The sequence below is a fragment of the Pollachius pollachius genome (assembly GCF_949987615.1).
Source record: "Pollachius pollachius genome assembly, chromosome: 13".
In the NCBI taxonomy this organism is placed as follows: Eukaryota; Metazoa; Chordata; class Actinopteri; order Gadiformes; family Gadidae; genus Pollachius; species Pollachius pollachius.
The window spans coordinates 2,681,397-2,707,324 of record NC_136946.1 but is presented as its reverse complement, the minus strand read 5'-3'; the positions used below and the strand labels follow the sequence as shown (position 1 = coordinate 2,707,324).

The 25,928-nt window shown below is 43.1% G+C and overlaps 2 protein-coding genes across 2 annotated transcripts; both read left to right on the top strand.

Moving 5' to 3' along the window:
• Positions 1–6,716: 6,716 nt before the first annotated feature.
• Positions 6,717–10,111, top strand: LOC307084822 (uncharacterized protein; the record flags this gene model as incomplete). The annotated part of the gene is made up of 6 exons (XM_079749323.1): positions 6,717–6,780; positions 7,108–7,225; positions 8,999–9,087; positions 9,238–9,358; positions 9,574–9,707; positions 9,870–10,111. 6 exons carry the CDS (start codon positions 6,717–6,719, stop codon positions 9,929–9,931), a joined length of 588 nt encoding a protein of 195 aa, XP_079605449.1. The 3' UTR covers positions 9,932–10,111.
• A 904-nt stretch (positions 10,112–11,015) lies between these two features.
• LOC307084821 (uncharacterized protein) lies at positions 11,016–14,384 on the top strand (the record flags this gene model as incomplete). The annotated part of the gene is made up of 6 exons (XM_079749322.1): positions 11,016–11,079; positions 11,401–11,524; positions 13,298–13,386; positions 13,537–13,657; positions 13,873–14,006; positions 14,143–14,384. The coding sequence occupies 6 exons, from the start codon at positions 11,016–11,018 to the stop codon at positions 14,202–14,204; spliced, it is 594 nt and encodes a 197-aa protein (XP_079605448.1). The 3' UTR covers positions 14,205–14,384.
• Between the last annotated feature and the right edge of the window lie 11,544 nt (positions 14,385–25,928).

The window sequence follows — 25,928 nt, the reverse complement described above, 5'->3', positions numbered from 1 at the left end:
ATAAACTATACTTTATAATCGGCTTAGCTCAGGAGGTAGAGCAGTTGCCTTGTAACCTTGTAAACCTTGTAACCGAAAGGTCGCTAGTTCGATCCCCAGCTGATTGTTGATGTGTTCCTGAGCAAGACACTTAACCCTAACTGCTCCTGACGAGCTGGCTGTCGCCTTGCATGGTTGACTCTGCCGTCGGTGTGTCAATGTGTATATTAACCGATGTAAGTCGCTTTGGATAAAAGCGTCTGCTAAATGCCCTAATTGTAATAATAGAAATCATGTTGGTCATTATGAATTAAAGTAATTTACCTGTTGTCTATTACTGCGTCCTCTTTGCAGGTTCACAAGTGAAAGCAAATTTGGTTTGCCAACCTATTTGACCCAGGTTACTTTTGGTAGAATATTAAAAGTAAAACAAATAACCAATTCTGGCAAATTTTGGTCAATAAAAATGGCACCGTCACACCTGTTGGTAAGATGAAAAGAACAAATGAATCACACACACATACACATTTAAACAGATATCTACCAATATGGCAATCATTTGCTGCTGATATTTAGTTGTACTGCACCTGGTTTATCAGGACTCGAAAACTACTTTGTCCAGCCAGATGACAAGGTTTTCCTGCGCTTCACAACCCTCAAACTGTGACTGTGGCGCCATCTTCCTGCAGATTCCTGAAATACACTGAGGGCTGCTCGACAATCTCGCAATATTGGTCGCTCGCTTTAACAAATGAGTTGATTTGATATGGAAATTAGTTAAAAAAAAAACGAAATGGAGGTCGAATTATAATTACTTATTATTTAATTACTATAATTAAATAAAGGATTGAATTTCTCTTATGAGTATCATTCAATTTTGTTCACACACAAACATACAGACAAACAGACCCACACAAACACACACACAAACGTGTTTTAGTGAATAAGGAAATGTCTCTTATAGACAGAAAGACAAAAGCAGACAAACAGACACAGTCAGGCAGACAGACACATGCATATAGGCAGACAGACAGACAGACAGAAAGACAGACGGACAGATTGAGAGAGAAACAGGCAGGCAAAAAACAGGCAGGAAGAAGGACAGACGGACGGAAAGAGAGACAGAGAGAGAGAGGGACAGACAGGCAGTCAGACAGATGTTGGATGCAGTGTGGTGCTTCAGTACTCTTGTGGTGCGTCAACTCTATAGTCCAAAGAATTCAATGGTCAAAACGTTAGACAGAACACACAAAATAGAGGCTTTTGTAATACCTACAGCTAGTACATTTTTAGAGCACTCATTCCCTCGACCAGTTTCCAGTTAAAGACGATCAGTATAAAATAAGCCATTGTAATTTAATAATTATAAAAATACTGATTATATGAAGGAGGTGGTCACCGGCTCTAGCCCAAGGTGGCTATCACAAAAGCTAACCATTGCGGACATCGCAGAACCTAAACAACATCAATATTTAACCTACAAACACAATGTTAAGCTTAAATAGTTACTGTATTTTTTATTACACTGGCGCTAATATTATTAATCGATTGGAAATACGATAGTTTCATATCAGGGTTTATCTATGGGGGCCCCGTTTACATGGCTGGAGGCTAGCTGCTTGCTACATGTGCAGTATACTCCTGATGGAAGCTAAATCTGAGACTATAGAGTACAATGGTATAAGCCTCATCATTTTGTGAACTTATTTCGATGAGCTAGAAGTGAAAGAATAACGTCAATAGCACACTTTTCCTGGCTACTACAAGTGATGACACACACACGACCACACACATACACACACACACACACACACACACACACACACACACACACACATTCACACACACTTGACTGAAATTTGTTGTAAACTATTTTACATTATTTAAATGGTGTGCATGTTGACATTGTTTAGTCCATTTAGAATCTGGTCATATCCCTTCACTTGATTCAAGCCTTCAACATTTCTTCACGTCTTAAACATGTTGATTTACTAAAACATATGTTCAACCTCACTTTGCACTACAGCATTTACCGCATTTTCTGTAGGGAATACATTTTTCATTTATTATTAATGTAGATATTAATAGTTTATTATTATAACTATAGTTATTGATAGTGGTTACATTATTATCTAAAAATAACAATGATATAGTTTAGTGTATATTGTAACAACCTCAAACATACATGAGCTGACATTTTTCTTAAAAGCCAGATTTAGAAACAGAACAGGACAATAATATTACATTGATTTGAATTTATTAATTTTGTGTGTGTGTGTTTTGTGTGTTGAGAGACAATGTTTGTGTGTTTGTGTTATAGAGGAGTGTGTGTGTGTGTGTGTGTGTGTGTGTGTGTGTGTGTGTGTGTGTGTGTGTGTTCTGGAAAGAATAAGCGTGTGTTTTTGTGTGTGTGTTTTATGGGAGTGTGTGTGTGTGTGTTATAAGGTTTGTGTGTGTCCCACAAACACATGGGTGTTGCAACTTACTTCAGCTTCACTTTTGCTCACAATTGCTTTGAAAGTTCTTGCCAGAACATTCCATTATAGGAACTATCATCTGATAGGTCTTTTGTCCTTCTACGTTAAGATACGTCTTTTGTCCCTCTACGTTAATGTTTGTAGATAGTAGAGTTGGATGTCTCGAGACCGGTCTCGAGACCACTTTTACGGCAGACTTACTGAAACATTTTTGACTAAGAGTGTAACTACATGCTAAGTACAGGTAGTTAACTTATCAGTGTCTCTCGGCTACTTAAACATTAACAGTTTTCACCAAAGTTAGATATTTTGGCGAATTCATTGAGTAGAAATACTGTATATCAAAACCATGTCAGTGAGCACTTTAAGGGCTGGTATCATGTGGTTTGTTGTTGATTTTGGCATAATATGGTTGCTGACACGCAAGGAAGGATGAGCAATTTTGGTGCCTCGACATTGCTAGGTTAGCACTAGCGGCATTCTCGACGATGAAGCCAGATCATATCAGAGCAGCTCTGGCCTAGATAGCAAGGATGATGATGGAATTTAGCCTTAATTTTATAGTTAATAAAACTCAATTTCTCTCCATTCCCAAAACGCTGCTTTGACATCTGTTTTCGACTGACATTGTGTCATAAAAGCTGTGAGGTAAAAACGTCCTAAAACCAGAGACACTTATGAAGGAGAAAGTACAATTTGACATGTTGATTGTTTAGTGACAGCTCGAAACTCCTTGCAACGAGTTTGATTCACACGCCGCAACTCCTCGTCATGAATCTTAAGACTTTTTTGAATATGTATATTTTTTTCTTTAATTTCTTGTCATCAGCTGTGTCTGATGCTGGCTGACACATAAGGAGGCTTAATGCAACGTGAAAAATCAATTTTCTGTTCATGTGTCACACTGGATTGGATGAGGTTATTTTGTATGTAAAGACCTGCACTCATTGATAGATTTAAAATTACTGCATTGTAAGATACAGTAGTTTGTTGTGGTTGAATAGAAACAGATGACTTACAGATTCTTTTTCCCCTATGTTGTAGGTACTTGGAGTACAAAGCTAGATCTACAGCATCATTGTCTGATCCAACACAGCCACAAATAGCGGTGTTTGCTTCAAACATCCAGCTATATTCTCCAAATTCATCCAGGCAACAGGCTATCACCCAGTCCATCCTCCAGGACCTCATAGTTGGATGTTCTCTCCCCCTGTCTATCGTTGAGAATCCATACTTTAGACACTTCCTGAATGTCCTGGATAGCAAATACACTCCTATGTCAAGGGCCACTTTGACAGAGAGGTTGATTCCTCACCTTGTCAAAAAAGTTAAGGATGACATAATCAAAGCCCTTGAAGTCCAGCCAAATGTAGCAATAACAACAGACCTCTGGTCTGACCAGAGGCCTCGGTCCTTCCTGGGAGTTACTGCTCATGTTATCTGCAAGAACAAGGACTCCTACATTTTACAGTCTTTTTTGCTAGACTGTAGCCATTTCACAGGGAAGCACTGTGGTGAACGAATTGCCTTAGCATTTGACAGCATTGTTGAGGAGTATGGCATTGGCCATAAGATAACCTACATCCTGACGGATAACGCGTCCAATATGAAGCGGGCCTTTAAAGTCAGGATGCTAGAAGTAGAGCAGCCTGAAGGTGACAGCAGCGATGAGCTCGATGATGAAACAATGTGGGAGGATGCAGAGGATTCTGATCCATGTTCAACGGGTGAACGTCTCTCTTGCTTTGCCCACTCGCTGCAACTCCTGATTAATGACGGGATGAAAGAGGTAAAGGCAATAGCTAGAGCCATTGCCAAGGCCAGCAAGTTTACAACCCTGCTGCACAGCAGTAGTAAGCACAGAGACTTGTTTGAGGCCCACTTTGGCTGCAATAAGTGTATCCCAGCAGCAAACAATACACGCTGGAATAGCACTTACAGACAGTTAAAGGCTCTCATCACACTTGACCACCGAGCCATCACTGAAATGTGCAGTGATACAGAGAATTTAGTCTTTTCAGCCCAAGAATGGGCTCAGGTAAAAGACCTTTGTGCTTTGCTTGAGCCTTTTTCTGAGGCAACAGACCTTACAGAAGGTGATCATCAGGTGACTATTAGCATAGTAGTCCCCACCGTACTGGACTTGAAGAGTCATCTTACAAAGATGGAAGTGCAAATGGCTCAGCTCGTAACTATAGTCAAGGCACTGAAAAGATCCTTAGAGAAACGGTTCTCTGGAATCTTTAGGCAGATTCGCATGGATGAAGAGGATCCAGAGGAGCCGTTTAGCCATCGGATCTACTTCCTTGCCGCCATGCTCGACCCCATTTTGGACTGACCTGGGTAGACTTAGATCTCCAAAATGGTGAAACCGGACCATCACTGAAGGGGTTCAGAGATGACCTTAAAACATCATTAACAGGTGGCTATATAGTTATCATTTATTACTGTTGTTATTGTTGCAATTACTATTACCGTCGTTGTTTTTTACCCTCATTAGAGGCATCCTGTCTAATCCTGTCTCTTTTGTGTGTGTGTGTGTGTGTGTGTGTGTGTGTGTGTGTGTGTGTGGCACTTTTTCAAGGCCTTTTGATCAGAGAGGCAGACAGAGATGCAGCAGCAGCACCAATAGAAGAAGATGCAGAAGCATCGGATAGTGACTCCGCCCCACCGCCGAAACAGCGTCTTCTTTCACGCTACAAGACCTTTAGGTTGCAACGCAGCACAACCCAGGATTCGAGCACTGATGCACAAATACGCAAGTACCTAGACAGCATAAATGACTGTGACTGTGATGCACTCACCTTTTGGTCGAAAAACAAAGAGCGTTTCCCCAGTCTGCACAGTGTTGCCATGAAAGTCCTCTCTGTCCCTGCCTCTTCTGCCCCAGTTGAGAGAGTTTTTAGTAGAGGTGGAATTCTAATGAGACCCCACTGTGTACGGCTAGGCTGTAAGCTGTTGCAATCTTTAATTTTCCTGAAGTGCAATCAGCCACTATTTTAAAATATGAACTGTTTTCTCTCACTCCCTCCACTCTGAAAATATGCCTGTTTAGTTAAGTGATGCCCTCATTCTGTGTCTCTCTCTCTCTCTCTCTCTCTCTCTCTCTCTCTCCCTCTCTCTCTCTCTTAAGTATGATCTGTTATGTGTTTATAGTGTCTGTTCTGTTGTTCTTGCCTTACTGAAGAACAGGCTTTATATTATTGGCAGTGTGTTGTAATCACATGCTATTGCAGACATCAAGATGTCAGCATCTTGTCTCTATTCTTGTTAATGCACCATTTGATGTGCAGTTTGTATTGGTATGTAGAATTTGTAGTTTGCATTTGATTCATGTGACATGTGCGCATGTCATTGTTGTTTACTGTATTTTATTTAAAATGGAGTTGTTTAACTAAATAAATGTGACCATTGACATTTAAATAACATCTGCATATCACATTGTTTTGACTTCACAGGCTTAATCCATTTCTGGCAAGGTTATAATTGTGTATCTTCAATTTCATCTACAAATTAAGTATAATTGTAATTAGTTACATATTTCCCATAGCTGTTGGAGGTTTTAGCTGTTTTATCAGATGACTTTTGGACCAGTTAGTACCAGTCAGTCAGTAATATCAGTCCTCAACAGCAGACAAAGGAGTCTCAATCCTCTAATAGTGCAGTAACAGCTGTCATGCAATTGCTATACATAGTTTATCTCACCCAGTCTACGAAAACATTTACAGTGAGTGAGCTCACAGTCACACACATTCATGACAAGCTCTGTCTCTGCATTGTTCTGTCTGTAGTTGAAATAATACCTTCTTAAATTGAATTTAAACTGGGACTGAACCTCTTACCCCAGTATGCTGCTCTTATTCAACTGATGCAAGTTATGGTGTAACACTAGCTCACTAGCTGTTTTTTTTGTTGGTTTTTTTGGTCTCGGTCTTGGTCTCGTCTCGGTCTCGTCTCGACTTTGTCTTGGTCTTGACTCAGTCTGTCTTGGGCTTGGTCATGTCTTGGTCTCGGTCTTGATACCCTCTGGTCTTGGTAGTGTCTTGGTCTCGGTTTAGGCGGTCTTGACAACAAGTCTAGTAGATAGCGAAAAAAGAAAGTGGCGGAAAGAGAATATACGCCGTAAGCAAGAGTGCTCACCAATACTTACCCTTCAAGCAGCAGTTGTCCAATCAACTGCTGCAGTGTGTAAACTGTGTGAGGACCTGGCTCCAGTGGTTATCACGCAGGTTGGCGCAGGTGTTGAAGTCGACCGTCAGAATGGCCTCCTCAGCTCTGCTCTCGTCTCTCCTGCTGCTCTCTCTCTCAGGGATCCTCGCCCAAAGTAAGCCTGGAAACGACGACCACGCACATTCAGACCTCCCTCCCCACACCCGTTGGGTTCAATGTGACAATAGGTCATTTTAGTTTTGTCTCTACGTGTTTTTGTCCAAAGTACCTGAATAGTGACTGTGACACACTGTTCAGGACTCGAATACCTTTAGTACTGTTTTCTAAAGGGTCGCCATGTTTTGAGTTGAGTTGAGCATTATGGTACTTTTTTTGGAAACCTCACTGAACATAAACAGAGTAGCCACTCCTTGCCCACAACATGGCGCCGTTCTGTGGTGAGCTTGGTCTTTAATGATCCACCATCTGTGACCAAATGGAGGCCAGCTGCCCTTCAACCTGGTGGTGGTGGACAACCAACCCAACAGCAAACCAATGATGTACTCCGCACACGGTCCGCCCGGAGGCCTTCTGATCGGGGCCATGATCAGGTTTGCCAGGTCAGCCCACTCACACTTTACACAAGTCATGATTGTTTTGGAAGCCTCCCTGAACACAAAACATAGAACCCACTCCTTGTCCACAACATGGCGCCGGTCATTGGTGAGTTTTACTTTTCATATTATGAACTCATTACTTGAGTCATAACCAAAATGAAAAACGATCGTCCAGTTAAAAAAAAAAAAAGTTAAGTACCTTCCTGCTATGGATCTTAACTAAGACTCCCTGCTGTGAGACTGGACTCAGGTCCCGTCCACACGCAGCCGATATTTTGGTGAAACCACACAAGTCTTGTGCATTTCGGCCGACCGTCAAGACGGATCCGGCGGATCCGGTGCCCGAAACCGCTTTTTTCTGAAACCATGTCCCAGGGTGGTTTCAAATAAATCCGGACGTATGCGGTTTCGGGTTAGGATTCCTGTGGATGACAGAAACGCAAACGATGATGTCATCGCCCCACTCCTCGACCCTGTAGCCTTAGGTATTGGCTAGCCCGCGGCATCTCAGAACAACAACAACTGGGACTGTATGTTCTTATCATGAATTTCTGTTTTTGCAGGTACAGAGTATCTGTTGCGTGGGACGGATGACGTTATGTGCTTCTGATGGACTTCGTCAGAAAGGCAACATGTCTGAACACATTCAAATTTCTCTCACACCACACCTTTTGGCTTCAATGGGACAATAGGTCATTTTAGTTTGCCAGTAGCAAAAGCAAACCCCTTTTGAGGTCAATCAACTGGTGAGCATTAAGCATTTTAGTTTTGGCCTTCATCTTTCAAAGTCCTTCTCGACCTCTCGTATTTTGGTAGAGTTTTATATTGTGGGTTCTTATCCACAACACAAGTCATCCAGAGATGTGATCTCTGTCTACCACTTGGTATGATTAAGGATAACCCTCCAATTGGCTTGAGGAATGAAACAGCTGATGCCTGTAACACAAACATGATTCAAATTTTATGTTTCATGTAAAATATCAAATATTGTCCACATACACACACGCATGCACACAACATTAGGTCTCGTTTACAATAAAAACCAAAAGCTCCCAGTCATGTGGTCTTGGACAAGTTGAGCAGGTTGTTCAATGTTTTTTCATTTGTCATTCTATGATATACTGTCTTCTAGAGTCTTAGTCAGTGATGTTTATTTAGTAAAATGGTCAAAAACGGAGCAGCCCCAGAACAGACGAAGAAAATACAGAAAAAATAAGAAAGAAAAAATTATTAAAGATGAAGTTAAAAAAAATTACATAAATACTAATAAACAACCAGACAGAAAAGAGATAAACAAACACACATGCAAACAGCGACTGGACAAACAGCGACCCAGTCCAAATTACATCATTTTTACACATGGAGGACCAGAGAACAGAGTTATGTTAGCAACTATACACAGAAATAGAGATCATAATGAGAACATTAATGAGATAAGACGGTTATGTCTATTATATTGTAAACCTCTTGACCCTGTGTTTTATTTAATAGAATTGTTCACCGTTAGGATGCAGAACCAAAGGCAAGTTGAGGTTTAAACACTTTTGACTGCAAGAAGAGACGATGAAACAACGTAGGATATTTCACAAACATAGCAAAGTCATCCGGGTTGGATGACTTTCCAAGGTGTTGACCAAGACAGATGTAAATCTGTGTTAAGGTGTTGTAATAATTACTTAGAATGCCAGTTCCTGGGCATATTGCCCAGTAACTAGTCTGGGGGTGGTTATGCTCTTGCCATAACAACGTCTTCCCTGAGGTTGACTATAAAGGCAGGGGTCCCAAGGGCAGTAACCTCACCAACGACTCCCATCGCTGCAGAAGAACACAACCAGTGAAGATCAACCTTCCAGACATGGCCCAAGGTAGGAGATACACACCTCTGACTTTAAGGGCAAGGGTTAGCCATCGGATTTTGGACAAACATTAAGAGTCTATTCATTACTCAGCCATAGCTAGACTAGGTTTTATACATCTACTACTTGCTCCTTATGCTTTTCATTGTGCTGTTGAAGTGAACTTTAAACTGGTGGTGACTGCTGATGGCAAGAGTCAGGAATTCAAACCTTCTACGGACTGCAACCAGCCACTCCTGTGGGCGTTGGCAGATTTGAAAGATTCAGTTTCAAGCTTCAAGTAGGTTGTGTTGTCAAAATGTGTCCCTTTATGGTCCTCAATCCTTATTCATCGATCATCTGGTGCATTGAAATGGAGTCCTGCATCCCAGTTTACTTCCTCAACATAATCTGGAAGATTAAACGATTTCAAATAAAACATTATTTCAGAAATCCAGATGGTCATTATGAATGAAAGTAATGTACCTGTTGTCTATTTCTGTGTACTCGTTACAGTTTCAAGTGTGCAAGCAAATTTGGATTGCCACCCTATTTGACCCAGGTGACTTTTGGTAATAATATTATTACCATAACTGAGAAAAGCTTCTGGCAAATTCTGGTGAAAAACCACAACATGATCACACCTGTTGGTAAGCTGAGAGAACAAAGACACGCACACACACACACACACACACACACACACACACGCACGCACGCACATGCACACACACACACACACAAACATATATCTATACATATGGTAACTTTTTATTGGCTGCTGATATTTAGATGTATTTAATCTGTTTTCTCAGGGCTCTGCAACTACCGTGTCCAGGACAGTGACCAGATCATCCTGCGCTACATGACCGCGTGATCCTGACTGTGGCGCCATCTTCCTGCAGGGTCCTGAATTACACTGAGTGCTGCTCGACTCTCCTTAAACATGATGATCATCTAGTCTGAAGATATCAAACCTAAAAAATGTGTTTAATTCAACATATATAGAAATGATTTGGAAGTGAAACATATTAATTGGAATAAAGGATTAAAATTATCTCATGCGTATCATTCCACTGTTTTTGCACACACTCACTCACAGTAAGCAGCCCCCACTTCCTGCCATCCTATCTCTTGGATGTACACAAAAACAGATCTTCACGTATATTTATATAGTTATGAAGTTATTAATATGGTTCTTATAGTTATTATTAATACAGATATATATAATTAGCATTAAAATAGTTCATTTATATTGTATAAACTGCCTACATATTAGATATTTTTCTAAAAAATAAGATTCATGAACGAAATAGTGCAAAACATTACATTTATTTGAATGTATTCATTTTTAACCATACAGTATAGGTTCATTACCATTTGAAAGCTGTGCAAAGAATTTATATATACAGAGAAATGTCACATAATGCACATTAATATTGTGCATTCAAGGGGTGTGTTTGTGTTTCTATGTAGTGTGTGTGTGTGTGTGTGTGTGTGTGTGTGTGTGTGTGTGTGTGTGTGTGTGTGTGTGTGTGTTCTGGAAAGAATAAGCGTGTGTTTTTGTGTGTGTGTTTTATGGGTGTGTGTGTGTGTGTGTGTTATAAGGTTTGTGTGTGTCCCACAAACACATAGGTGTTGCAACTTACTTCAGCTTTACTTTTGCTCACAATTGCTTTGAAAGGCCTTGCCAGAACATTCCATTATAGGAACTATCATCTGATGTGTATTTTGTCCTTCTACGTTAAGATACGTCTTTTGTCTCTCTACGTTAATGTTTGTAGATAGCGAAAAAAGAAAGTGGCCGAAAGAGAACACACGCCGTATGCAAGAATGCTCACCAATACTTACCCTTCATGCAGCAGTTGTCCAATCAACTGCTGCAGTGTGTAAACTGTGTGAGGACCTGGCTCCAGTGGTTATCACGCAGGTTGGCGCAGGTGTTGAAGTCGACCGTCAGAATGGCCTCCTCAGTTCTGCTCTCGTCTCTCCTGCTGCTCTCTCTCTCAGGGATCCTCGCCCAAAGTAAGCCTGGAAACGACGACCACGCACATTCAGACCTCCCTCCCTACACCCGTTGGGTTCAACGTGACAATAGGTCATTTTAGTTTTGTCTTTACGTGTTCTTGTCCTAAGTACCTGAATAGTGACTGTTACACACTGTTTAGGACTTGAAGACCTTAAGTACTGTTTTCTAAAGGGTCGCCATGTTTTAAGTTGAGTTGAGCATTATGGTACTTTGTTTGGAAACCTCACTGAACATAAGCAGAGTAGCCACTCCTTGCCCACAACATGACGCCGTTCTGTGGTGAGTTTGGTCTTTAATGATCCACCAATTGTGACCAGATGAAGGCCAACTGCCCTTCAACCTGGTGGTGGTGGACAACCAACCCAACAGCAAACCAATGATGTACTCCGCACACGGCCCGCCCGGAGGCCTTCTGATCGGGGCCATGATCAGGCTCGCCAGGTCAGCCCACTCACACTTTACACAAGTCATGATTGTTTTGGAAGCCTCCCTGAACACAAAACATAGAACCGACTCCTTGCCCACAACATGGCTCCGGTCTGTGGTGAGTTTTACTTTTCATATTATGAACTCATTATTTGAGTCATAACCAAAATGAAAAACGATCGTCCAGTTAAAAAAATAAATAATTAAGTCACTTCCTGCTATGGATCTTAACTAAGACTCCCTGCTGTGAGACTGGACTCAGGCCCCGTCCACACGGAGCCGATATTTTGGTGAAACCACACAACTCTTGTGCGTTTCGGCCGACCGTCAAGACGGATCCGGCGGATCCGGTGCCCGAAACCGCTTTTTTCTGAAACCATGTCCAAGGGTGGTTTCAAATAAATCCGGACCTATGCGGTTTCGTGTTAGGATTCGTATGGATGACAGCCACGCAAACGATGATGTCATCGCCCCACTCCTCGACCCTGTAGCCTTAGGTATTGGCTAGCCCGCGGCATCTCAGAACGACAACAACTGGGACTGTATGTTCTTATCATGAATTTCTGTTTTTGCAGGTACAGAGTATCTGTTGCGTGGGATGGATGACGTTATGTGCTTCTGATTGACTTCGTCAGAAAGGCAACATGTCTGAACACATTCAAACTTCTCTCACACCACACCTTTTGGCTTCCATGGGACAATAGGTAATTTTAGTTTGCCAGTAGCAAAAGCAAACCCCTTTTGAGGTCAATCAACTGGTGAACATTAAGCATTTTAGTTTTGGCCTTCATCTTTCAAAGTCCTTCTCGACCTCTCGTATTTTGGTAGTTTTATATTGTGGGTTCTTATCCACAACACAAGTGATCCGGAGATGTGATCTCTGTCTACCACTTGGTATGATTAAGGATAGTCCTCCAATTGGCTTGAGGAATGAAACATCTGATGCCTGTAACACAAACATGATTCAAATTGTAAGTTTTATGTAAAATATCAAATATTGTCCACACACACACACGCATGCACACAACATTAGGTCTCGTTTACAATAACAACCAAAAGCTCCCAGTCGTGTTGTCTTGGACAAGTTGAGCAGGTTGTTCAATGTTTTGTTCATTTGTCATTCTATGATATACTGTCTTCTAGAGTCTTAGTCAGTGATGTTTATTTAGTAAAAATGGTTAAAAATGGAGCAGCTCCAGAACAGACGAAGAAAATACAGAAAGAATAAGAAAGAAAAAATAATTAAAGATGAAGTTAAAAAAAATTACATCAATACTAATAAACAACCAGGAAGAAAACAGATAAACAAACACACATGCAAACAGCGACTGAACAAACAGCGACCCAGTCCAAATTACATCATTTTTACACATGGAGGACCAGAGAACAGAGTTATGTTAGCAACTATATACAGAAATAGAGATCATAATGACAACATTAATGAGATAAGACGGTTATGTCTATTATATTGTAAACCTCTTGACCCTGTGTTTTATTTAATTGAATTGTTCACCGTTAGGATGCAGAACCAAAGTCAGGTTGAGGTTTAAACACTTTTGACTCCAAGAAGAGACGATGAAACAACGTAGGATATTTCACAAATATAGCAAAGTCAGCCGGGTTGGATGACTCTTCAAGGTGTTGACCAAGACAGATGTAAATCTGTGTTATGGTGTTGTAATAATTACTTAGAATGACAGTTCTTGGGCATATTGCCCAGTAACTTGTCTGGGGGTGGTTATCTTCTTGCCATAACAACGTCTTCCCTGAGGTTGACTATAAAAGCAGGGGCCCCAAGGGCAGTAACCTCACCAACGACTCCCATCGCTGCAGAAGAACACAACCAGTGAAGATCAACCTTCCAGACATGGCCCAAGGTAGGAGATACACACCTCTGACTTTTAGGGTAAGGGTTAGCCATCGGATTTTGGACAAACATTAAGAGTCTATTCATTACTCAGCCAAAGCTAGACTAGGTTTTATACATCTACTACTTGCTCCTTATACTTTTCCTTGTGCTGTTGAAGTGAACTTTAAACTGGTGGTGACTGCTGATGGCAAGACTACTGAATACAATCCCTCTACGGAATGCAACCAGCGACTCATATGGGCGTTGACAGATTTGAAAGAATCAGTCTCAAACTTCAAGTAGGTTGTGTAGTCAAAATGTGTCCCTATTTGGTCCTCAATCCTTATTCATCGATCATCTGATGCATTGAAATGGAGTCCTGCATCCCAGTTTACTTCCTCCACATAATCTGGAAGATTAAACGATTTCAAATAAAACATTATTTCAGAAATCCAGATGGTCATTATGAATGAAAGTAATGTACCTGTTGTCTATTTCTGTGTCCTCGTTACAGTTTCGAGTCTGGAAGCAAATTTGGATTGCCACCCTATTTGACCCGGGTGACTTTTGGTAATAATATTATTACCAAAACTGAGAACAGCTTCTGGCAAATTCTGGTCAAAAACCACAACATGATCACCCCTGTTGGTAAGCTGAGAGCACTACATCATGCAAACACACACACACACACACACACACACACACACACACAAACATATGTCTATACATATGGTAACTTTTTATTGGCTGCTGATATTTAGATGTGTTTAATCTGTTTTTTCAGGACTCTGCAAATACGTTGTCCAGGACAGAGACGTGATCATCCTGCGCTACATGACCGTGTGATCCTGACTGTGGCGCCATCTTCCTGCAGGGTTCTTAATTACACTGAGTGCTGCTCGACTCTCCTTAAACATGATGATTATCTAGTCTGAAGATATCAAACGTTAAAAATGTGTTTAATTCAAAATACATAGAAATGATTTGGAAGTGAAACATATAAATTGGAATAAAGGATTGAAATTATCTCATGCGTATCATTCCACTGTTTTTACACACACTCACTCACAGTAACCAGCCCCCACTTCCTGCCATCCTATCTCTTGGATGTACACAAAAACAGATCTTCACATTTATTTAGATAGTTATGAAGTTATTAATAGGGTTCTTTATAGTTATTAGTAATACAGATATTGATAATTAGCATTAATATAGTTCCGTTTATATTGTATGAACTGCCTACATATTAGATATTTTTCTTAAAATAAGATTCATGAACGAAATAGTACAAAACATTACATTTATTTGGATGTATTCATTTTTAACCATACAGTATAGGTTCATTACCATTTGAAAGCTGTGCAAAGAATTTATATATACAGAGAAATGTCACGTAATGCACATTAATATTGTGCATTCAAGGGGTGTGTTTGTGTGTTTCTATGTAATGTGTGTGTGTGTGTGTGTGTGTGTGTGTGTGTGTGTGTGTGTGTGTGTGTGTGTGTGTGTGTGTGTGTGTGTGTTCTGGAAAGAATAAGCGTGTGTTTTTGTGTGTGTGTTTTATGGGAGTGTGTGTGTGTTATAAGGTTTGCGTGTGTCCCACAAACAAATGGGTGTTGCAACTTTACTTTTGCTCACAATTGCTTTGAAAGACCTTGCCAGAACATCCCATTATAGGAACTATCATGTGATATGTATTTTGTCCTTCTACGTTAAGATACGTCTTTTGTCCCTCTACGTTAATGTTTGTAGATTGCGAAAAAAGAAAGTGGCGGAAAGAGAATATACGCCATATGCAAGAGTGCTCACCAATACTTACCCTTCATGCAGCAGTTGTCCAATCAACTGCTGCAGTGTGTAAACTGTGTGAGGACCTGGCTCCAGTGGTTATCACGCAGGTTGGCGCAGGTGTTGAAGTCGACCGTCAGAATGGCCTCCTCAGCTCTGCTCTCGTCTCTCCTGCTGCTCTCTCTCTCAGGGATCCTCGCCCAAAGTAAGCCTGGAAACGACGACCACGCACATTCAGACCCACCCTCCCCACACCCGTTGGGTTCAATGTGACAATAGGTCATTTTAGTTTTGTCGCTACGTGTTTTTGTCCAAAGTACCTGAATAGTGACTGTGACACACTGTTCTGGACTTGAATACCTTTAGTACTGTTTTCTAAAGGGTCGCCATGTTTTGAGTTGAGTTGAGCATTATGGTACTTTGTTTTAGAAACCTCCCTGAACACAAAACATAGAACCCACTCCTTGTCCACAACATGGCGCCGGTCAGTGGTGAGTTTTACTTTTCATATTATGAACTAATTATTTGAGTCATAACCAAAATGAAAAACCATCGTCTGTCACGCTACGTCCTGCTACGCGGTCCAACACCCCCATCTAGTGGCCGCTGGTGGCTTCTGGTCCTCATCCCCTCGACGCACCTGCCGGTAATATGCCAATCACCGTACCCTACTTCAGTCGGGGATTTCCAGTCTGCCGGCGCCAGTTTGTCGTTTACTGCTACAAGTTAGTATCGCCCTACCAGCTCTTGTTCAAGTCTTGCCCCGATTCCTTGCTCCCTTGGCAATCCCCTCTCCCCCTCTCTAGTTCTCCTTCCGCCTGTCTGCCTACCCGTTATCGGACCTTCGCCTGCCTGACTACCGGTCCATTTCCTTCCTGGGGTACATAATCAGCCAGGACCGGGTAGAGATGGATCCCTCCAAGGTCTCGGTGGTGGCCGAGTGGCCTCCTCCCGCAACCCACAAGAGGTTGAAGCAGTTCCTTGGCTTCGCAAACTTTTATCGTCGTTTTATACGCGGTTACAGCCAAATCGCAGCACCCCTCACGGCACTGACCTCCACCAAGAGCGCCTTTGTATGGACGCCGGAGGCGGAGACCGCCTTTCAGGGTCTCAAGCGGCGTTTCATTTCTCCGCCAATCCTCACGCAACCAGACCCCTCGCTCCAGTTCGTAGTGGAGGTCAACGCCTCGGACACCGGAGTGGGTGCGGTGCTCTCCCAGTGTTCCTCCTCCGACCACAAGCTCCACCCCTGTGCCTTCTTCTCCCGAAGGCTGTCCCCGCCGGAGTGAAATTACGATATAGGCAATCGCGAGCTCTTGGCGGCCAAGCTCGCCTTGGAGGAGTGGCGACATTGGTTGGAGGGCGTGGAGCATCCATTTATCGTTTGGACTGACCACCGCAACCTAGCCTACATCCAGTCGGCAAAGAGGCTCAACTCCCGACAGGCCAGGTGGGCCTTATATTTTGGTCGGTTTAACTTCTCCCTTACCTACCGTCCCGGCTCCCAGAACGTCAAGCCGGATGCTCTGTCCCGCCTTTACTCCCCTGAGGACCCGGGTACAGACCCAGAGACCATCCTGCCACCTGCTTGTCTCATCGCCACTCTCACCTGGGAGGTGGAGTCCGCGGTTTGTCTAGCTCAGAGGCAGCAGCCAGATCCCGGTCTCGGCCCCCCTAACCGTATGTTCGTTCCTGACGCTGCAAGGTCCAAGGTACTGACCTGGGCGCACTCCTCCCGGCTCACCTGCCACCCAGGTATCACCCGCACCTTGGACTTCATCCGGCAGCGTTTTTGGTGGTCCACCATGGACCAGGACGTTCGCTCATTTATTTTGGCGTGTGCAACCTGCGCCCGGAATAAGACCTCAACTCGTCCCCACTCCGGGTTACTACGGCCTCTACCCATCCCTAGTCATCCCTGGTCCCACATAGCCCTGGACTTCGTCACCGGTCTACCCACGTCCGAGGGCAACACCACCATCTTGACCGTGATCTATCGTTTTTCTAAGGCCGCCCACTTCATCGCGCTCCCCAAGCTTTCCTCCTCAAGGGAGACCGTCGACCTTTTGGTCAGAGCTGTGTTCCGCCTGCATGGCATTCCCGCGGACATAGTCTCTGACAGAGGCCCCCAGTTCACCTCACAGGTTTGGCGGACATTCTGTAAGGCTCTTGGTGCCACCCCCAGTCTCTCCTCCGGATTTCACCCCCAGTCAATCCGAGCGAGCTAATCAGGAGATGGAGGCAGCACTCCGTTGCATCACCCACGCCAGCCCCATCTCTTGGAACTCTCAGCTGCCCTGGGTTGAATATGCCCATAACACTCTGGTGAACGCCTCCACGGGGCTCTCTCCGTTCATGGCCTCCCTGGGGTACCAACCACCCCTGTTCCCTGAATTGGAGGAAGAGATAGCAGTCCCGTCCGTTCAGACTCATCTGCGCAGATGCCGGCGCACTTGGAGACGCACGCGCTGCGCTACTCCATGCATCCTCCCGCTCTCAACTACAGGCCAACAAGCGCCGACTACCGGCCCCCCAGTACGCCCCCGGACAAGGAGTTTGCCTTCGGGCTAAGGACCTCCCCTTAAAGGGTATTTCTCCCAAACTTTCCCTCCGCTTCATCGGTCCTTTCGAGATCGAGAGAGTCATTAACCCCAGTGCCGTTCGCCTCAGGCTCCCCCCATCCCTCCGGGTACATCCGACCTTCCATGTCTCCCAGGTCAAGCCCGTCTCCACCAGCCCGTTGTCCCCCCCCGTCCCACCTCCAACCCTTCCAAGGGTGATTGACAATCATCCGGCTTGGACGGCCCGTCGCCTCCTGGATGTGCGGCGCCGCGGCCGGGGCCACCAGTACCTGGTCGACTGGAAGGGGAATGGTCCTGGGGAGCGTTCCTGGGTTCCCCTGAGGCACATCTTGGATGCCGCACTCATCCGGGACTTTCTCCGAGATCACCCGGCTGTGGGGCGTCCGCCGAGAGGCGTCCGTCGAGGGGGGGTACTGTCACGCTACGTCCTGCTACGCGGTCCAACACCCCCATCTAGTGGCCGCTGGTGGCTTCTGGTCCTCATCCCCTCGACGCACCTGCCGGTAATATGCCAATCACCGTACCCTACTTCAGTCGGGGATTTCCAGTCTGCTGGCGCCAGTTCGTCGTTTACTGCTACAAGTTAGTATCGCCCAACCAGCTCTTGTTCAAGTCTTGCCCCGATTCCTTGCTCCCTTGGTAATCCCCTCTCCCCCTCTCTAGTTCTCCTTCCGCCTGCCTGCCTACCCGTTATCGGACCTTCGCCTGCCTGACTACCCGTCCATCGCTGAGCCCTTGCCTACCCGATCGCCCGCCCGGTACCTGACCCTCCGCCTGCCTGTCCCGCCTTGCTTGTGTCAATAAATCCCGTTGCCCTTGCCCTGTCTCCGCCTCCCTGTGTCCAGCACTTGGGTCTCCGCGTTCTGTTCCCTAACATCGTCCAGTTAAAAAAAAAAAAAGCTAAGTCACTTCCTGCTATGGATCTTAACTAAGACTCCCTGCTGTGAGACTGGACTCAGGTCCCGTCCACACGCAGCCGATATTTTGGTGAAACCACAAGTCTTGTGCGTTTCGGCCGACCGTCAAAACGGATCCGGCGGATCCGGTGCCCGAAACCGCTTTTTTCTGAAACCATGTCCCAGGGTGGTTTCAAATAAATCCGGACGTATGCGGTTTCGTGTTAGGATTCCTGTGGATGACAGAAACGCAAACGATGATGTCATCGCCCCACTCCTCGACCCTGTATCCTTAGGTATTGGCTAGCCCGCGGCGTCTCAGAACGACAACAACAATGATGGCGGATTACATGCTTGTGACGATTCGGCAGCAGATAATGTCCCTTGTTGGGTTGCAAGTGCAATATTTAATTTTGTTCCTCTACCAAAGTAAGCTCAAAAGGATTACTGACAGAGCACATACACCAAATCTAATTAGATCCACCGCGAAGCGCTAGCAGGAGGTACAGGGACTGTATGTTTGTAAACAGCAAGCAGGCTTCATGCGCATGCTAGCCTCTTCTTCTTCTGTTTTTTGCTGGAGTTCTGTAGCAGAAGCAGCGCCCCTTATGGGCTTGAAATGTGTACTACAGCGTTTCTACAGCTCGATGGGCTTTCGCAATGAATCCGTCTTTACATAGATGTTCCTGAGGCGCATGAAACGAAAACGGATTGTTTTCCTTTGTGTGGACGGGGCCTCAGACTCCCTGCTGTGAGACTGCACTCAGACTCCCTGGTGTGAGACTCAGACTCCCTGCTGTGAGACTTGACTAGGACTCCCTGCTGACTGACTCCCTTCAGAGACTGGAAAGCAAACATTTGTTCAGATTTGAGCTTTGATAAATGGTCATTGTAGGCGTTGTTTGTTTGTTATTCGAAACAACGCAACATTAAACGTATTGCTGCTTTGCAGGGATATAGAATGATTTTAACTTTTTAATATCAAGCCCAAGATTTAAAAACAGCCATTTGGTGAAGAAGACATACCAGTGGTGTTTCGGATATCAATCTGCATTCTTATCATGAATTTCTGTTTTTGCAGGTACACAGTATCTGTTGCGTGGGACGGATGGCGTCATGTGCTTCTGATTGACTTCTTCAGAAAGGCAACACGTCTGACGAGAATTATGCATTTTAGTTTTGGCCTTCATCTTCCAAAGTCCTTCTCGACCTCTCATATTTTGTTAGAGTTTTATATTGTGGGTTCTTATCCACAACACTACTGATCCAGAGAGGTGATCTCTGTCTACCACTTGGTATAATTAAGGATTACACTCCCATTGCCTTGAGCAATGAAACAGCTGATGCCTGTAACACAAACAAGATTCAAATTTTGTTTCATATAAAATATCAAATATTGTACACACACACATACGCATGCACACAACATTAGGTCTTGTTTAAAATCTAAACCAAAAGCTCCCAGTCGTGTGGTCTTGGACAAGTTGAGCAGGTTGTTCAATGTTTTTTCATTTGAATGACACGTCTCACAGCAGGGAGTCTTAGTTAAGATCCATAGCAGGAAATGACTTAACTTTTTTTTTTTAAACAGGACGATCGTTTTTCATTTTGGTTATGACTCAAATAATGAGTTCATAATATGAAAAGGAAAACTCACCACTGACCGGCGCCATGTTGTGGACAAGGAGTCGGTTCTATGTTTTGTGTTCAGGGAGGCTTCCAAAACAATCATGACTTGTGTAAAGTGTGAGTGGGCTGACCTGGCGAGCCTGATCATGGCCCCGATCAGAAGGCCTCCGGGCGGACCGTGTGCGGAGGACATCATTGGTTTGCTGTTGGGTTGGTTGTCCACCACCACCAGGTTGAAGGGCAGCTGGCCTCCATCTGGTCACAGTTGGTGGATCATTAAAGACCAAACTCACCACAGAACGGCGCCATGTTGTGGGCAAGGAGTGGCTACTCTGTTTATGTTCAGTGAGGTTTCCAAAAAAAGTACCATAATGCTCAACTCAACTCAAAACATGGCGACCCTTTAGAAAACAGTACTAAAGGTATTCAAGTCCTGAACAGTGTGTCACAGTCACTATTCAGGTACTTAGGACAAAAACACGTAGAGACAAAACTAAAATGACCTATTGTCACATTGAACCCAACGGGTGTGGGGAGGGAGGTCTGAATGTGCGTGGTCGTCGTTTCCAGGCTTACTTTGGGCGAGGATCACTGAGGGAGAGAGCAGCAGGAGAGACGAGAGGAGAGCTGAGGAGGCCATTCTGACGGTCGACTTCAACACCTGCGCCAACCTGCGTGATAACCACTGGAGCCAGGTCCTCACACAGTTTACACACTGCAGCAGTTGATTGGACAACTGCTGCATGAAGGGTAAGTATTGGTGAGCACTCTTGCATACGGCATGTATTCTCTATCCGCCACTTTCTTTTTTCGCAATCTACAAACATTAACGTAGAGGGACAAAAGACGTATCTTAACGTAGAAGGACAAAATAGATATCAGATGATAGTTCCTATAATGGAATGTTCTGGCAAGGCCTTTCAAAGCAATTGTGAGCAATTGCTTTGAGGGGGGGGGGAGATGGGAGCCTCTTTTTATATATTAGGTAAAAACATATAATTGCCGAAATTGAGTGACAGGTTATGCAATTAAGAAAAAACAACGGTGGGCCTCTTCATAACTAATTTATATATTTTTTTAATTCAATAATGTAATAATTTTTTTTAATTTTTTTTACAAACCATCATTTTTGGTGCCCCCCCAGGTACTTGGTGCCCTACGCACTCTGCGTACTCTTCGTATAGGGAGCGGCGGGCCTGCCCAGGGTGGTTTCAAATAAATCCGGACATATGCGGTTTCGTGTTAGGATTCCTGTGGATCACGAAACGCAAACGATGATGTCATCGCCCCACTCCTCGACCCTGTATCCTTAGGTATTGGCTAGCCCACGGCGTCTCAGAACGACAACAACAATGATGGCGGATTACATGCTTGTGACGATTCGGCAGCAGATAATGTCCCTTGTTGGGTTGCAAGTGCAATATTTAATTTTGTTCCTTTACCAAAGTAAGATCAAAAGGATTACGGACAGAACACATACACCAAATCTATTTAGATCCACCGCGAAGCGCTAGCAGGAGGTACTGGGACTGTATGTTTTTAAACAGCGCGCAGGCTTCATGCGCATGCTAGCCTCTTCTTCTCCTGTTTTTTGCTGGAGTTCTGTAGCAGAAGCAGCGCCCCTTATGGGCTTGGAATGTGTACTACAGCGTTTCGACAGCTCGGTGGGCTTTCGCAATGAATCCGTCTTTACATAGATATTCCTGAGGCGCATGAAACGAAAGCGGATTGTTTTCCTTTGTGTGGACGGGGCCTCTGACTCCCTGCTGTGAGACTGGACTCAGACTCCCTGCCGTGAGACTTGACTAGGATTCCCTGCTGACTGACTCCCTTCAGAGACTGGAAAGCAAACATTTGTTCAGATTTGAGCTTTGATAAATGATCATTGTAGGCGTTGTTCGTTTGTTAATCAAAACAACAACGCAAATTTAAACGTATTGCTGCTTTGCAGGATTTAGATTGATTTTAACTTTTTAATATCAAGCCCAAGATTTACAAACAGCAATTTAGTGAAGAAGACATAACAGTGGTGTTTCAGATGTTCATCTGCATTCATATCATGAATTTCTGTTTTTGCAGGTACGACGGAGGTAGGAGGTAGGCGTAATGTGCTTCTGATTGACTTCGGTGGAAAGGCAACATGTCTGAACACATTCAAACTTGTCTCACACCACACCTTTTGGATTCAATGGGACAATAGGTTATTTTAGTTTGCCATTGGCAAAAGCAAACCCCTTTTGAGGTCAATCAACTGGTGAGCATTAAGCATTTTAGTTTTGTTCTTAAGTATAGTTTTTCTGTTTTTATTTGAGTATTGCAAATGAGCATAGCCAGATTAATGGGATGGATAAGACTAAGCAGACTGTATTTTATATATTTTTTTGCTACATTATTGTTATGCTCATTCATTTTATGAGGTATTTATTTAGAGTGGAAAGGTCTGTATTATACATTTCATTTGTATAAAGGTATCAAGTTGTTTTTGTAGGCAAAAAAATGGAAAATAATTAACTTTAAAAGTTAGAACTTTGCTCACTTCTGTCTCTCTCTTCTCGTGTATTGATTATCTTGAAGTAGAGTATTGATTGTGGGTTTTTATCAACAACACTAGTGACCCAGAGAGGTGATCTCTGTCTACCACTTGGTATAATTCAGGATAACCCTCCCATTGGGTTGAAAAAAGAAACAGCTGATGCCTGCAACACACACATGATTCAAGTTTTATGTTTCATATCAAATATCAAATATTGTACACACAAACACACACTCACACACACACACACACACACACACACACACACACACACACACACACACATGCACACGACATTAGGTTGTGTTTCTAATCACAACCAGCAGCTCCCACTCGGTGTGGTCTTGGACAAGTTGAGCAAGTTCTTCAATGTATTTTCATATGTTATTCTATAATATACTGTACACATGTATAATTGTGGGTAACAATAAAAATGTTTCCAAGGTTTCTTGATTCAATTCCTCAGAGTCTTATTAGCTTATAGAGCAGGGGTCTTCAATGAGGTTAGCTTGTATCGGCCAATCAAACTCAGTCCTGGTGGTATATAATATGTTCCCTTTAAGAGTTTACTCATTACTCAAACTATAGCTAGGCTACGCTTTATACGTCTACTACTTGTTCAATATGCTTTTTCTTGTGCTGTTGAAGTGAACTTTCGCCTGTTGGTGGAGACTGATGGCTGGTCAGACCGAAGGATCTTCAATCCTGCTGCACACCCACAATAGAGCATCCATTTGGCGCTGACTGAATTTGCAACAAGAGACTCAGAATTCAAGTATGTTATGTACTCCAAATGTGTTAGCCCCTTTAGGTCCTCATTCATCAATCATCTGGTGCATGGAAACGGACCCAGTCCCAGATGCCAGTTTACTTCTTCTACCGTCTGAATAAACTATACTTTATAATCGGCTTAGCTCAGGAGGTAGAGCAGTTGCCTTGTAACCTTGTAAACCTTGTAACCGAAAGGTCGCTAGTTCGATCCCCAGCTGATTGTTGATGTGTTCCTGAGCAAGACACTTAACCCTAACTGCTCCTGACGAGCTGGCTGTCGCCTTGCATGGTTGACTCTGCCGTCGGTGTGTCAATGTGTATATTAACCGATGTAAGTCGCTTTGGATAAAAGCGTCTGCTAAATGCCCTAATTGTAATAATAGAAATCATGTTGGTCATTATGAATTAAAGTAATTTACCTGTTGTCTATTACTGCGTCCTCTTTGCAGGTTCACAAGTGAAAGCAAATTTGGTTTGCCAACCTATTTGACCCAGGTTACTTTTGGTAGAATATTAAAAGTAAAACAAATAACCAATTCTGGCAAATTTTGGTCAATAAAAATGGCACCGTCACACCTGTTGGTAAGATGAAAAGAACAAATGAATCACACACACATACACATTTAAACAGATATCTACCAATATGGCAATCATTTGCTGCTGATATTTAGTTGTACTGCACCTGGTTTATCAGGACTCGAAAACTACTTTGTCCAGCCAGATGACAAGGTTTTCCTGCGCTTCACAACCCTCAAACTGTGACTGTGGCGCCATCTTCCTGCAGATTCCTGAAATACACTGAGGGCTGCTCGACAATCTCGCAATATTTGTCGCTCGCTTTAACAAATGAGTTGATTTGATATGGAAATTAGTTAAAAAAAAAACGAAATGGAGGTCGAATTATAATTACTTATTATTTAATTACTATAATTAAATAAAGGATTGAATTTCTCTTATGAGTATCATTCAATTTTGTTCACACACAAACATACAGACAAACAGACCCACACAAACACACACACAAACGTGTTTTAGTGAATAAGGAAATGTCTCTTATAGACAGAAAGACAAAAGCAGACAAACAGACACAGTCAGGCAGACAGACACATGCATATAGGCAGACAGACAGACAGACAGAAAGACAGACGGACAGATTGAGAGAGAAACAGGCAGGCAAAAAACAGGCAGGAAGAAGGACAGACGGACGGAAAGAGAGACAGAGAGAGAGAGGGACAGACAGGCAGTCAGACAGATGTTGGATGCAGTGTGGTGCTTCAGTACTCTTGTGGTGCGTCAACTCTATACTCCAAAGAATTCAATGGTCAAAACGTTAGACAGAACACACAAAATAGAGGCTTTTGTAATACCTACAGCTAGTACATTTTTAGAGCACTCATTCCCTCGACCAGTTTCCAGTTAAAGACGATCAGTATAAAATAAGCCATTGTAATTTAATAATTATAAAAATACTGATTATATGAAGGAGGTGGTCACCGGCTCTAGCCCAAGGTGGCTATCACAAAAGCTAACCATTGCGGACATCGCAGAACCTAAACAACATCAATATTTAACCTACAAACACAATGTTAAGCTTAAATAGTTACTGTATTTTTTATTACACTGGCGCTAATATTATTAATCGATTGGAAATACGATAGTTTCATATCAGGGTTTATCTATGGGGGCCCCGTTTACATGGCTGGAGGCTAGCTGCTTGCTACATGTGCAGTATACTCCTGATGGAAGCTAAATCTGAGACTATAGAGTACAATGGTATAAGCCTCATCATTTTGTGAACTTATTTCGATGAGCTAGAAGTGAAAGAATAACGTCAATAGCACACTTTTCCTGGCTACTACAAGTGATGACACACACACGACCACACACATACACACACACACACACACACACACACACACACACACACACACATTCACACACACTTGACTGAAATTTGTTGTAAACTATTTTACATTATTTAAATGGTGTGCATGTTGACATTGTTTAGTCCATTTAGAATCTGGTCATATCCCTTCACTTGATTCAAGCCTTCAACATTTCTTCACGTCTTAAACATGTTGATTTACTAAAACATATGTTCAACCTCACTTTGCACTACAGCATTTACCGCATTTTCTGTAGGGAATACATTTTTCATTTATTATTAATGTAGATATTAATAGTTTATTATTATAACTATAGTTATTGATAGTGGTTACATTATTATCTAAAAATAACAATGATATAGTTTAGTGTATATTGTAACAACCTCAAACATACATGAGCTGACATTTTTCTTAAAAGCCAGATTTAGAAACAGAACAGGACAATAATATTACATTGATTTGAATTTATTAATTTTGTGTGTGTG